The following is a 14,197-nucleotide window of genomic DNA, read 5'->3' as shown; positions in this document are numbered from 1 at the left end:
TCATTTGATGGAGCAGTTTACTTGATGTCATTACTCACAGTGACGTCATCGGTGAATATGACCGCGTTCTAAATTGATCACGGAGAAAAATCACGAGGAAGACGATGTGACGAACATTTGTTGGAGAAATAGGCCAGGGGAAAGTGCAATATTATTTGAACCTGAGAAGATTATGACACTGACCGTTTTGTTATATTCTAGACCATACACTTACATGTACATGTGTTGAAATCCTGTTGTTGATAAAATTGTAAATATATTACATTTCGATATATATGACTAATCATAAGTGCTACTAATTAATATGATTAAAGCAACTGCCATGTTAGTTCTCGTTTATTCAATATCAATACGCCATTTATTGGTGAACATTTAACTGTATTATTTACTGTGATAATGCTAAACGTGCGAGCGAAAGTGAACCTCAACATTTTATAGACAAATAACAGGCAATGTACAACTGCAGGAAGGCAAGTCAAACACGATGTGCACAACTGTTGCCTGCTACCAACCCGTCATCGATGAACACTTTACTACTGCATCATGAAGTATACGCTATATCATTAGTAATCATGAGTATGGGTTGTCTATGGAAGCTCGTGGCGATCGTAGCAAGGCTCAATATGTTATAGAGAACGGCTACTTATTATCCGTCCGAGTTTGTAAAATTGAATGAATGGCCAAAGGGAAGCAAGTCGAGCACGATATGCACAACTGGTGCCTGCAACCAACTGACGGAACCACAGTTGTGTCTGATCAATCTGGGGTTTGTCTGCAAAGTCATATCATGATTAAATTTATCCCTAAAACTAAGCTTATACTACTTGCATGATAAAATACTTTAACTGAAAAATTGCTTCTTATGTAATTGAGGCAAAGTTAAAAGTGAGCAAAAATACATGGAAATATTGCAATTACTATTATCTTGGACCAATGACCCTAATACCAGCTATTATAGCCTTTTAAGAGGGTTCCTAATGAAACACATCGTTGGTTTTTAGAACTGAATAGGTATTAAACTGTCTTATTCTTCTTTAAGATTATTTTTTTTGGCAAATTAAATTGATTAAAAGAATATTGTATAGCCGTTATCTTTAAACCCGTTAAATAAAAGTTACTGGTGTCCAACTGAAATGTTAATTAAACTTGCACATCAAGTATCATTCTCGATAATCTTAGGATGTAAGAGCCAGAATAACCTTTTATTTTTTAATCCGTTAATTATCTGTCCTCGCTATTGTAGCATTTTAGTCTTCTGGTATTTGTCTTTAGTCTTAAATTAAAAAAAAAACTATTTTAAAATTATGGTTGCATTTAAACTACTTATAATAATTACTGGCCAAATAAACATGTTATATATGACATTTATAAAAAAGACGATATCTCTGAAGATAAGACCTACATACAATGCCGCAAATCAGTTAAATTCGGTTGAAAATATTTAAGATGTTATTTGGTTAAAAGTTGACAGTTGTGTACATGTAATGTTTTCGAACGTGATCATTTGATCGTTTATAAAATAAAAAAAACACAACAACAACAAACTTAGGTGCTTCACTTCAAGAGTTCTGTATGATTTTAAAAAAACACACCATATCTCGTATAAAGGCTAAGTAATATTTCAACAGAAATTTTGAATTTTAATTTCTTTTATCAATAGGTATCATGAAAAACGCTATTTCTCCGGAAGCAGGAACGTTTTTATTTCAATTTGTCCATCTCACTTTTGTTATGACGTTATTCGAATGGTATAGAGCTCGTATGTTACAAACGTTGGTAGCTTAAGAATCAGCCTGTAAATGGCGTCCGTTTTGAGAGGACATGGAAAACTATTTCCCTGTGGTGCTTAACCCCACGACCTGTCTTTAGTGAGAGGTGAACACCAATATCACTCTCGACCAGTGGGGCTCGTACTCATGACCGCTTAGAAGAAGCGTACACCAATTTTACTCTCACCGAGGTGAAGATCGAACCCATGAGCTCCTGTGTGAAAAGCGGATATCAATAACACTTTAACCCTGGTGGGGGCTCGAAATCACAAACTCATTGATGGGAGGCGGACACCAATAGCAACCTGACCTTGGTGGGGCTCGAACCCACGAACTCATTAATGAGAGGCGGACACCAATAGCACTCTGACCTTGGTTGGGCTCGAACCCACGAACTCATTAATGAGAGGCGGACACCAATAGCACCCTGACCTTGGTTGGGCTCGAACCCACGAACTTATTATTGAGAGGCGGACACCAATAGCACCCTGACCTTGGTGGGGCTCGAACCCACGAACTTATTATTGAGAGGCGGACACCAATAGCACCCTGACCTTGGTTGGGCTCGAACCCACGAACTTATTATTGAGAGGCGGACACCAATAGCACCCTGACCTTGGTTGGGCTCGAACTCACGAACTCATTATTGAGAGGCGGACACCAATAGCACCCTGACCTTGGTGGGGCTCGAACCCACGAACTCATTATTGAGAGGCGGACACCAATAGCACCCTGACCTTGGTTGGGCTCGAACCCACGAACTCATTATTGAGAGGCGGACACCAATAGCACCCTGACCTTGGTGGGGCTCGAACCCACGAACTTATTATTGAGAGGCGGACACCAATAGCACCCTGACCTTGGTTGGGCTCGAACCCACGAACTTATTATTGAGAGGCGGACACCAATAGCACCCTGACCTTGGTTGGGCTCGAACCCACGAACTTATTATTGAGAGGCGGACACCAATAGCACCCTGACCTTGGTGGGGCTCGAACCCACGAACTCATTATTGAGAGGCGGACACCAATAGCACCCTGACCTTGGTTGGGCTCGAACCCACGAACTTATTATTGGGAGGCGGACACCAATAGCACCCTGACCTTGGTTGGGCTCGAACCCACGAACTTATTAATGGGAGGCGGACACCAATAGCACCCTGACCTTGGTTGGGCTCGAACCCACGAACTCATTATTGAGAGGCGGACACCAATAGCACCCTGACCTTGGTGGGGCTCGAACCCACGAACTCATTATTGAGAGGCGGACACCAATAGCACCCTGACCTTGGTTGGGCTCGAACCCACGAACTTATTATTGAGAGGCGGACACCAATAGCACCCTGACCTTGGTTGGGCTCGAACCCACGAACTTATTAATGGGAGGCGGACACCAATAGCACCCTGACCTTGGTGGGGCTCGAACCCACGAACTTATTATTGAGAGGCGGACACCAATAGCACCCTGACCTTGGTTGGGCTCGAACCCACGAACTTATTATTGAGAGGCGGACACCAATAGCACCCTGACCTTGGTTGGGCTCGAACCCACGAACTTATTAATGGGAGGCGGACACCAATAGCACCCTGACCTTGGTGGGGCTCGAACCCACGAACTTATTATTGAGAGGCGGACACCAATAGCAACCTGACCTTGGTGGGGCTCGAACCCACGAACTTATTATTGAGAGGCGGACACCAATAGCACCCTGACCTTGGTGGGGCTCGAACCCACGAACTTATTATTGAGAGGCGGACACCAATAGCACCCTGACCTTGGTTGGGCTCGAACCCACGAACTTATTATTGAGAGGCGGACACCAATAGCACCCTGACCTTGGTGGGGCTCGAACCCACGAACTTATTATTGAGAGGCGGACACCAATAGCACCCTGACCTTGGTTGGGCTCGAACCCACGAACTTATTAATGGGAGGCGGACACCAATAGCACTCTGACCTTGGTGGGGCTCGAACCCACGAACTTATTATTGAGAGGCGGACACCAATAGCACCCTGACCTTGGTGGGGCTCGAACCCACGAACTTATTATTGAGAGGCGGACACCAATAGCACCCTGACCTTGGTTGGGCTCGAACCCACGAACTCATTATTGAGAGGCGGACACCAATAGCACCCTGACCTTGGTTGGGCTCGAACCCACGAACTCATTAATGGGAGGCGGACACCAATATTACTCTCACCTTGGTGGGGTCAATCCCACAAACTTGTTGTTGAGTAGCGGACACAGATATCACTCTCAGCCAGGTATGATTGAACCAACAAACGCGCGAGTGAAAGGCGGACAACGATATACTAGTGGGTTCAAACCAGAGACCATTTGGGCAAGAAGTTCAAAGTATCATCACTCTTACCCTGATTGGGTTCGAACCCAAGTTCTCCTGTGCGAGAGGCGAACGCCATTTTCACTATCATAGAACCCACGACAAGCGAAAAATATTTATTTACAACGCGTGACCGCTTATACAAATATTTTAGACTTATGCGTGTCACTCACACCCCGATTCGCTCGAACGCACGAACTAGTGACTTAGAGTCGGACACCAGTTTGATTCTCACCCTTGTGTGTTCGAACTCACGAACTAGTGAGTGGGAGGTCGACACAGGTACTCGATGTGTTGTGTTCGAACTCACGACAATATTATAACTCTAACCCTAGGGTCGAACACACAATAAGTGACAAATATCATTTCACAAAGCCTGATCTTCTTTAAAAAAAATTAGACTGATTAGGTAATTAAAGACGGCTTTGATTGTTTTTTTTTCAGAAATATTTCTGGAAAAGAACAAGTGTTCGTAAATGAAAAAGTTTACAAAGTATTTAATACCAATTCTGTTTTGTAATTTGACAGTCAAAGTATCTACAAGTGTCAATATTGTTCTTTAGAGTTTGATAAGATATTTCCATCTTAAATGATACAAGATATGTCATATAAAAGAAAAAATCAATATTTTTAACTTTGTCTGATTTTTATCAAATCTGGTTAGTTTTGTCGGAATATTCTGATTAAATTCATTTACGCGTAGATGTAATCTATTTAAAATGTAACCCACTTTAATGAATAACAACAACAGCTTACATGCATTTTGACATGTGCATTGAGAGGCGATTGACCAATTAAAAGTCTCAAACTCTTCCGATATGTTAAGATCATTATCACCGTATTTATAAAACATATTGAGTAAACCAAACATTGACTGTTGATTGCTCTTTTCTTAATTAGTAAGTCGCGTGAGAAAATAATTCAAAAAGAGGGATATTTTCTACTCGATAATTAAGAAACGCGATACTAGTTAAAATTATTCTTCAGGTTGAAAATGGCATATAAATTGTTTTGTGAAATATTGAAAATCATAATTTGTGAAAGCTTTACCATCAACAGATTCCTACTACGACTTCTGTTCAGAATACCACATATCAATATGTCGCTCAGGTAGGATTTAATCTTATATTTTATACATTTTTAATTTCACTGATTATATATAAAAATAAATAAGAGTTTAAAGAAGAGAAAAATCGACACACGAGGTTTGCTTAAGTTGTTTCTAAATACGGAAAGTAGTTATTTTCTCAAATGTTTGTTTGTATACGATTTCTGGTTGACGTCACTTGAATTGAAGCAATGCATTTTGGAAAAAAAAACATATAATAAAAATATCTTTATCAAGACGTTTTAAATCAAAATCTTATGTAAGATCAATTTATCCAGTGATGTATTTAATCATGTTCATACTTAAACAGTTTTTAATGTTTATTAATTCAGACTGAGATTGTTCGATGACGTCATTTCCGGATTCGGTGACGACTGCAAAGTTACCACTGAAGAACTTGAGGCAATGCTAACGCCTGGAGGAAAGGGGAACAACGATTTCTGCATGACAAATGTTCATGGACAAGACACGCCTTTGTCGGTACGTGAATATTTATTTAATTTGATGTTTACATCCGCAGTGTTCTTTTTTATACTCTTTGAACAACTGAGGTCGTCGAACGACGCATGTGTATTTAACAGAATATAAGATATCTACTTTATTTTGTTTTTATTTTTCTAACAAACAATTTATTATTTTCAAAAAAAAGCAATTCATTAAAAAACATGAATCATACGCTGTTTTTTTGACATAACTGACGCCATTGTTCTTCATTGTAGATTGAAATTTCCGCAAAACCTAGGATACGACGTGGCGATGCAATTGACGTCAGACGCGGCCTCTTTTCCGGAAAGCGCTCTGCTGATGTAGACCTTACAGTGTCACCAATACATGCAGCCAAAAAGGCCAAAGACGTTTTTGGCGTTACGCCGAAATCCCACGAACGTTTGACAAACGGGATCATTAAAGCGGTCGAAACGCTTGAAATCGGAAACGACATGATCGCTGATGGGTCAAGTAAATACACACTTCCGACAGTGCCCGGAAAGCACAGTGACCTTACGGCCATTTCGCCGGAAATAATGGCTGACGTCATTCGTGGATACTTCAATGACGTCATTGGTGACGTCACCATTGTCGATTGCCGTTACCCGTACGAGTTTGAGGGCGGGCACATCAGAGGGGCTGTAAACATGTACACGAAAGATCAGGTCAATAGATTGCTTCAGAAACCACTAGCTGACGACAAGCGTCACGTGCTGATCTTCCACTGTGAATTCTCATCAGAGAGAGGGCCGAAAATGTAAGTAGTCGCTCTGGACGTCGCGCATGCTAACGTGGCACGTCAAATGACTCTACCTCATACCTGATATATCGTTTGTGTACATGGTATATTTTAATAAGAAAACGAAAGCTATGCGACAATACCTTCACTGTTAATGATATTCTGATTATTGGTCAAAATTATTTGTTTTTCTCGTATGCAAGTATTTAATGTATTTGTTTTGTCCTTGGACAGGTACCGGTTCCTGCGTGCGCAAGACCGGATGTTAAACAGCGACAGTTATCCGCGACTGAACTTCCCGGAAGTGTACCTTCTCCATGGCGGATACAAGGCCTTCTTCAACAAGTATCAGGTATGGTTCAACATAATTCTAAGTACGGATCCATTACCTTGTGTGACCATTGTGCTGTAGGAGTTTATATTTATAAATAAATAAGGAAAACTTGTCTTTTAATATTTAAATACACCAAAGTATCAATGCATGTAGTTTGGAGGAAGAACAATAGTAATTCAATTGTGTTAACTAAGTTAGTATAATCGCCATTCAGTCCTAATTAAATATGATATGCACTGGTTGTGACTCGGGTTGTATTGCAATGAGTGAGCGATACACCATTCGTCGAGAATATATCTATATACATGTATGTCAACAAGTTAACGAACACATATCATATACATAAGTTTCTCTTTCATTAAATTCCAGGGCCTATGTGATCCGATCAGCTACAAACCCATGTTGCATGAGAACCACTCGGCCGACCTACGTCACTTCCGGGTGAAATCTAAATCCTGGACGGGGGAGGACGGCAATCAGAAGACAAGTAGACGCCACCGCAGTCGTCTTGGCCGCCATCTTAGTCTCTGACCGCTTCGTGATCTTAAAGTCATTTGATGGAGCAGTTTACTTCCAATGATGTCATTACTCACAGTGATGTCATCGCTGAAAATGGCCGCGTTTCAAATTGATTACGGAGAAAAATCACGAGGAAGACGATTACCTATCATACCAGAGCGCTTAATGTGCACCAGTTTACGGTTTTACAGTTGTGTGTTACATTATTGAAATTGTTTATAATTGTTTAAAACTGTTTCACAAAAATGCAAAACGAAGTGACGAACATTTGTTGGAGAAATAGGCCAGGGGAAAGTGCAATATTATTTAAACCTGAGGAGAATATGTTATGACACTGACCGTTTTTTTTATTCCAGACCATACACTTACATGTACATTATTGAAATCCTGTTGTTTATAAAATTGTAAATACATTACATTGCGATATATATGGCTACTAATTTATATGATTAAAGAAACTGCCATGTTAGTTCTCGTTTATTCATTTTCAATACGCCATTTATTAATGAACATTTTACTGTATTATTTACTGTGATAATGCTTAACGTGCGAGCGAAAGTGAACCTCAACTTTTTATAGACAAATAACAGGCATTGTACAACTGCAGGGAGGCAAGTTAAACATGATGTGCACAAGTGTTGCCTGCTACCAATCCGTCAACGAAGAACACTGTAGCATGAAGTATATTCTATACCATTAGTAATCATGAGTATGGGTTGTCTATGGAAGCTAGTGGCGAGTGTAGCAATGCTCAATATGTTATAGAGAACGGCTACGTATGATCTATCCGAGTTTGTAACATTGAATGACATTCGGAACTCCTCGGCCATTTTTTTCAAAAACAACCTCGGATGTATTTGGACGGTTTACATACTCAAAAGTGGTACGTTTAAGTCCGCTGCAAGTAGATCGCGTAGTAATTTTATTTAGCAGTTAAACTTTGTGACATTACTCTTGGGATTCTTAAATATGTTTGCAATAAAACAATTCAATGGCAATCAATTTAAACTTAGATCAATAAATACAACTCTAAAACACTACATTTAATTAATGATATAATTCAAAATTTTACGAATTACTTCAACTGATGTACCTGCATACATCCGAGGTTGTTTTCGATAAAATGGCCGAGGAGCTCCGAATGATTGAATGAATGGCCAAAGGGAAGCAAGTCGAGCACGATATGCACAACTGTTGCTTGCAACCAACTGACGGAACCACAGTTATGTCAGATCAATTTTCGGTTTGCCCGCAAAGTCATATTTTGATTGAAGTTATTCTCAAAACTAAGCTTAAACTACCTGCATGATATTTATACTAAAATACTTTAGTTGAAGAAATGATTCTAATGTAATCAAGTTAAAGTTAAAAGCAAGCAATTATACACGGAAATTTTGCAGTTCGTATAATGAAACGCATCGTTGGTTTTGAAAATTGAATACGTATTGAACTGTCTTAATTCTTCTTTTAGATTAAAGTTTCTTTGAAAAGTTAAATTAATAAGAAACATTGTTTTATAGAGGTTATCTTTAAACCGGTCAAATGAAAGTTACGGGCGTCAAACTGAAGCATTATTTGAAATTGGAAATCAAAGTAACAATCATCATAAACTTATAATGTTATAGCAAGAACAACCTTTTATTTTTTAATTCGTAAATTATCTGTACTCGCTTTTGTAGCATTTAGTCGTCTTGTATTTGTCATTAGCCTTATATTGAAACAACTACTTCAAAATTATGGATGCACTTAAAACTATTTGTTATACTTATTGGCCAAATACACATGTTATATGTGACATCTTTAAAACTGATGACATCTCTGAAGATAAGTTTTCCTTACAATACGGCACATCAGTTAAAATCGGTTGGAAATAGCTAAGATCGTATTTGATTAAAAGTTGACAGTTGTGTTTCGTGTACATGTAATGTTTTCGAACGTGATCGTTTAGAAAATAAAAACAACAACAAACTAAGGTGCTTCGCTTAAAGAGTTTTGTAAAATTAAAAAAAACCCACACCATATCTCCTATAAAGGCTAAGTAATATTTCAACAGAAATTTAGAATTTTAATTTCTTTTATCAATAGATATCATGAAAATCGCCATTACTCCAGAAGCAGGAACGCGTTTATTTCATTTTTTCCATCTCACTGTTGTTATGACGTGATTCAAATAAATTAAGCTCGAGTTTTACAAACGTTGTACGGCTTATAAATCAGCCTGTAAATAGCGTCTGTTTTGAGAGGACACGGAAAACTATTTTCCGGATGGGCTAACCCCACGACCTGTCTTTAGTAAGAGGTGAACATCAATACCACTCTCGATCAGATGGGGCTCGTATTTAATACCGCTTAGGTGAGAAGCGAACACCAATTTTACTCTCACCGATGTGGAGAACGAACCCATGAGCTCCTGGGTGAAAGGCGGATATCAATAACTCTTTAACCCTGGTGGGGGCTCGAAACCACAAACTCATTGATGGCAGGCGGACACCAATAGCACTCCGACCTTGGTGGGGCTCGAACCCACGAACTCATTAATGAGAGGCGGGCACCAATATAACTCTCATCTTGGTGGGGTAAATTCCACAAACTTGTTGTTGAGTAGCGGACACAGATATCACTCTCAACCAGGTGTGATTGAACCAGTGAAAGGCGGACAACGATATACTAGTGGGTTCAAACCAGAGACCATTTGGGCAAGTTCAAAGTATCATCACTCTTACCCTGATTGGGTTCGAACCCAAGTTCTCATGTGTGATAGCCGAACGCCATTTTCACTATCATAGCACCCACGACAAGTGCAAAATTACTTATTTACAACGCGTGACCGCTTATACAAATATTTTAGACTTAGGCGTATCACTCACATTCCGATTTGCTCGAACGCACGAACTAGTGACACTAGTATGATTCTCACTCTGGTGGGTTTCATCCCACGAACTTGTGAGGTAGGGGTGGACTCTAGTATCATTCTCAGCGTGGTGGGGCTCGTTCCAAAGACCGTTTGGTAGGAAGGCGAACACTATTATCATTCTCACATGAGTGGATTCGAATCAATGAGCTCATGAGTGGGAGGTTGACACCAATATGATTCTCATTCAGGTGGGTTCGAACCTAAGAACTCGTTAGTGGCAGGCTGACACCAGCATCATTCTCACCCTGGTGGGTTTTGTACCCAAGACCATATGGTTTAGTGGCGGACACCAGTATCATTCTCGAACCGGTGGGTTAGAATCCACAATAAGTGATGCATATTTAGTATACATCTTTTTTAATCAAACAAATTAGACTGTTAGGTTATTAAAGACGGGTTTGATTGGTGCTTAATTTCAAGTTCTTGCTGGGAAAAGACAAGTGTTCTTAAAGTGATACTTTTATTCAAAACAGTACATACATATGAAAAACAAGCATCAAGTTTGACTGATAAACCTTTAACTACTTACTAAATAATGCATTTATGGAAACTATTAATTACTGATAACAAGATTGTAACCGTGTATTCAATAGCAGAAAGCGCAAAAATATGAAATGATTGGTGAATGTTAAAAGATTTACTGTGGTCTACTATACTCTCATAAGGTAGAAATACTGTGTTTTATGCTCATTTCATTTAAATTAAATTAAATTTGGTATCCTTCATAAGAACTACTGTTTTCAACATGTATTAATCCTCTTTGGTATATTTTAACATTTTTATTAATTGTGGTAAAACATATTTGGGAGTAGAGAGCATCTTTAATTGAAAATTTATACAAAGTTTTCAATACCAATTATGTTTTTTTTTTAACTTGAAAGTATGTCGAAGTGTCAATATTGTTCTTTAGAATTCGATAAGATATTTCTATCTTAAATGCTACAAGGTAAGATATGTCATATTAAACAAAACTTCAATATGTTTAACTTTGTCAGATTTTTATCAAATCTGGTTAGTTTTGTCTGAATATTCTGATTAAATTCATTTACGCGTAGATGTAATCTATTTAAAAAATAGCCCGCTTTAATGATAACAACAACAGCATACATGTATTTTGACATGCACTTTGAAAGGCGATTGGCCAATTAAAAGTCTCAAACTCTTCCGATATGTTAAGATCATTATCACCATATTTATAAAACAGATTGAGTAAACCAAACTTTGTCTGTTGATTGCTCATTCCTTAATTAGAAGGTCCCGTGAGAAAATCATTAAAAGAGAGGGATAATTTTCTACTCGATAATTGAGAAACGCGGAATAACTTAAAATTATTCTTCCGTGTGGATATGATATATAAATTGTTTTCAAAAATATTGAAAATCATATTTTGTGAAAGCTTCACCATCAACAGTTTCCTACTGCAACATTTGTTCAGAATACCAAACCTTAATATGCCGCTCAGGTAGGATTCTTTCAAGTAGTTTGAACATTGTAATTTTTCATTAGAAATGTTTATAACACTGACTTTACGTTCTGTATTGTTTTTTAAGCAGGGAAAATGTTAAACTTGAATACTTGCTAATGAAAGTCGCTATTTTTCAAGTTCTGAGTTATACACGATTTGTTGTTGTTGCTGTTGGTGTTGTTGTTGTAATGAAACGTTTTAGTTTAAAATATTAAAAGATCAAAATATATCAGCAATGTTAGTTTTATCTAAAAATAGAGCAAAAAGTATATTTAAAGCTAGACTAGTTACATACACTTGTTAAAAGTATTTAGCAGTTATATAGCTATAATGAGAGGATGTATTTAACAGGATAAACACCAGGTTAAATATCGCACGATCAGTTTTCAATGTTCTAAACAATTCAGATTGAGACTGTTCGATGACGTCAGTTCCGGATTCGGTCACGACTGCGAGACTTCCCCTGCTGAACTCGAGGCCGTATTAACGCCAAGAGGACCAGGGAACAATGCTTTCTGCTGGGGAGACAATCATGGACAAGACACGCCTTTATCGGTACGTCAATAAGGATATTATGATTTAAATCCCCGGCACATTCTCTTTGGGAAATTCAGAGGTGTGTCTAGCAGGATATAATTTTTTATAGATTTATATTGTTTAAAGTATCTAAGGCAACCGCATTTTCAAAAGAAAGCATTTTAGAGAAAAACATAAATAAGGTGTTACTTCAATCGATTTTAACAAAACTGACGTCAATTTTCCTTTGTAGATTGAAATTCCCGCAAAACCGTTCATGCGACACCGCGATGCATTTGACGTCAGACGCAGCCTCTTTTACGGAAAGCGCTCTGCTGACGAAGACCTTATGGAAGAAACACCGAAACATTCAGTCAAAAGGGCCAAAGACGCTTCGGGCATAACGCAAAAATCCAATGAACGTTTAAATATCGGGATCATCAATGCGGTCGAAACGCTTGAAATCGGAAATGACATGATCGCTGATGGGTCAGGTGAATACACACTTCCGACAATTCCCGGAAAGCACAAAGACCTTATGGCCATCTCGCCGGACGTGATGGCTGATGTAGTTCATGGATGCTTCAATGACGTTATTGGTGACGTCACCATTGTTGATTGCCGGTACCCGTACGAGTTCGAGGGCGGGCACATCAGAGGGGCTGTAAACATGTACACGAAAGATGAGGTCAACAGCTTGCTTCAGAAACCTGTAGCTGACGGCAAGCGTCACGTGCTGATCTTCCACTGTGAATTCTCATCAGAAAGAGGGCCTAAAATGTAAGAAGTCGCGAAAGCTCAGGTGGCACAAAATGCTCTCGCTCTCATCTCATATATGATGTTTCGTTTTCTTAAATATGATTGGTAAACTTTGTAACAAAATATTCACTGTAAAAACTATTCTGATTCTGGGCCAGTTTTGGTTGTTTTGAAACAATTCAATTTAAAATCTATAAAGGGCTCCATATTTGTAAGAAAAACACGTGAGGTAACATGCAACATTAAAATGTAAGTTTCTTTTACTAAAAAGCTGTGTCATATTTGAGACTTTTGTAACGAAATTTAATTAATGAAGAAATACGCCATTGCAAGTTTTGCTATAATAAGTTTTCCTTCGGCAGGTACCGGTTCCTACGCGCGCAAGACCGAATGTTGAACAGCGACATATACCCGCGTCTCAACTTCCCGGAAGTGTACCTACTCCATGGCGGATACAAGGCCTTCTTCAACAAGTATCGGGTATGTTTCAAAATAATTTAAAGAACGGATATATTGAGCAATTGTGAACATTGGGCGTTTTCTTCACATACGAATATTTCACATATCAATATTTCGCTAGTACTATTTAGATAATACCTTACAGTACTAATGGGTATATTAAACGCAAAACAATATGTATACATGCACTCGTGTGTATAATGTCAGTGTATTCGCTCTTCAGTCATTAGCATACATGGTATGCACTAGTTTTGATACGGACTTTATTGCGTATGAGGCATACCTTTTTGATTAAATGTGCGGAGAATATATCTATATTCATGTAGTTATGCACGGCCACGTTTATCTATCATATACATATATTCTTCAATTCCAGGACCTGTGTGATCCAATCAGCTACAAACCCATGTTGCATGAGAACCATGCGGCCGACCTTCGTCACTTCCGAGTGAAGTCTAAATCCTGGACGGGGGAGGACGGCAAACAGACGACAAGTAGACGACACCGCAGTCGTCTAGGCCGCCATCTTAGTTTCTGAACGCTTGTTGATGTCAAAGTCACGGCCTTTTAGAAATATGAATAAGCAGTATACCCGCAGTTATGTCAGTTTTCTCGGTGACGTCATGAACGTAAATGGATGATTATGCCGACTTTCAGTTTGATTGTGGAGAAAAATCGAAAACTTTTTCACAAACGGGACTAATTGACTGTTTTGTTTACTTTTTTAAAATGTTTTATTTATTCTAATCATAGTTCAAGACGAACTAACGTTAGGCCAGGGGAAAGT

The 14,197-nt window shown here is 38.8% G+C and overlaps 2 protein-coding genes across 2 annotated transcripts; both read left to right on the top strand.

The window, feature by feature from the left end:
- Window positions 1-5,210: 5,210 nt before the first annotated feature.
- Window positions 5,211-7,309, top strand: LOC128226139 (M-phase inducer phosphatase 1-like). Its single transcript, XM_052936039.1, has 5 exons — window positions 5,211-5,221; window positions 5,552-5,699; window positions 5,939-6,462; window positions 6,679-6,796; window positions 7,148-7,309. Exons 1-5 carry the CDS (start codon window positions 5,211-5,213, stop codon window positions 7,307-7,309), a joined length of 963 nt encoding a protein of 320 aa, XP_052791999.1.
- Window positions 7,310-11,662: 4,353 nt separating this feature from the next.
- Window positions 11,663-13,948, top strand: LOC128226131 (M-phase inducer phosphatase 1-like). The gene is made up of 5 exons (XM_052936026.1): window positions 11,663-11,673; window positions 12,084-12,231; window positions 12,446-12,972; window positions 13,314-13,431; window positions 13,787-13,948. The coding sequence occupies exons 1-5, from the start codon at window positions 11,663-11,665 to the stop codon at window positions 13,946-13,948; spliced, it is 966 nt and encodes a 321-aa protein (XP_052791986.1).
- Window positions 13,949-14,197: the final 249 nt, after the last annotated feature.

Source organism: Mya arenaria, chromosome 1 (genome assembly GCF_026914265.1).
Source record: "Mya arenaria isolate MELC-2E11 chromosome 1, ASM2691426v1".
In the NCBI taxonomy this organism is placed as follows: Eukaryota; Metazoa; Mollusca; class Bivalvia; order Myida; family Myidae; genus Mya; species Mya arenaria.
The sequence above is the reverse complement of the archived record's forward strand: the minus strand, read 5'-3'. Positions and strand labels throughout refer to the sequence as shown.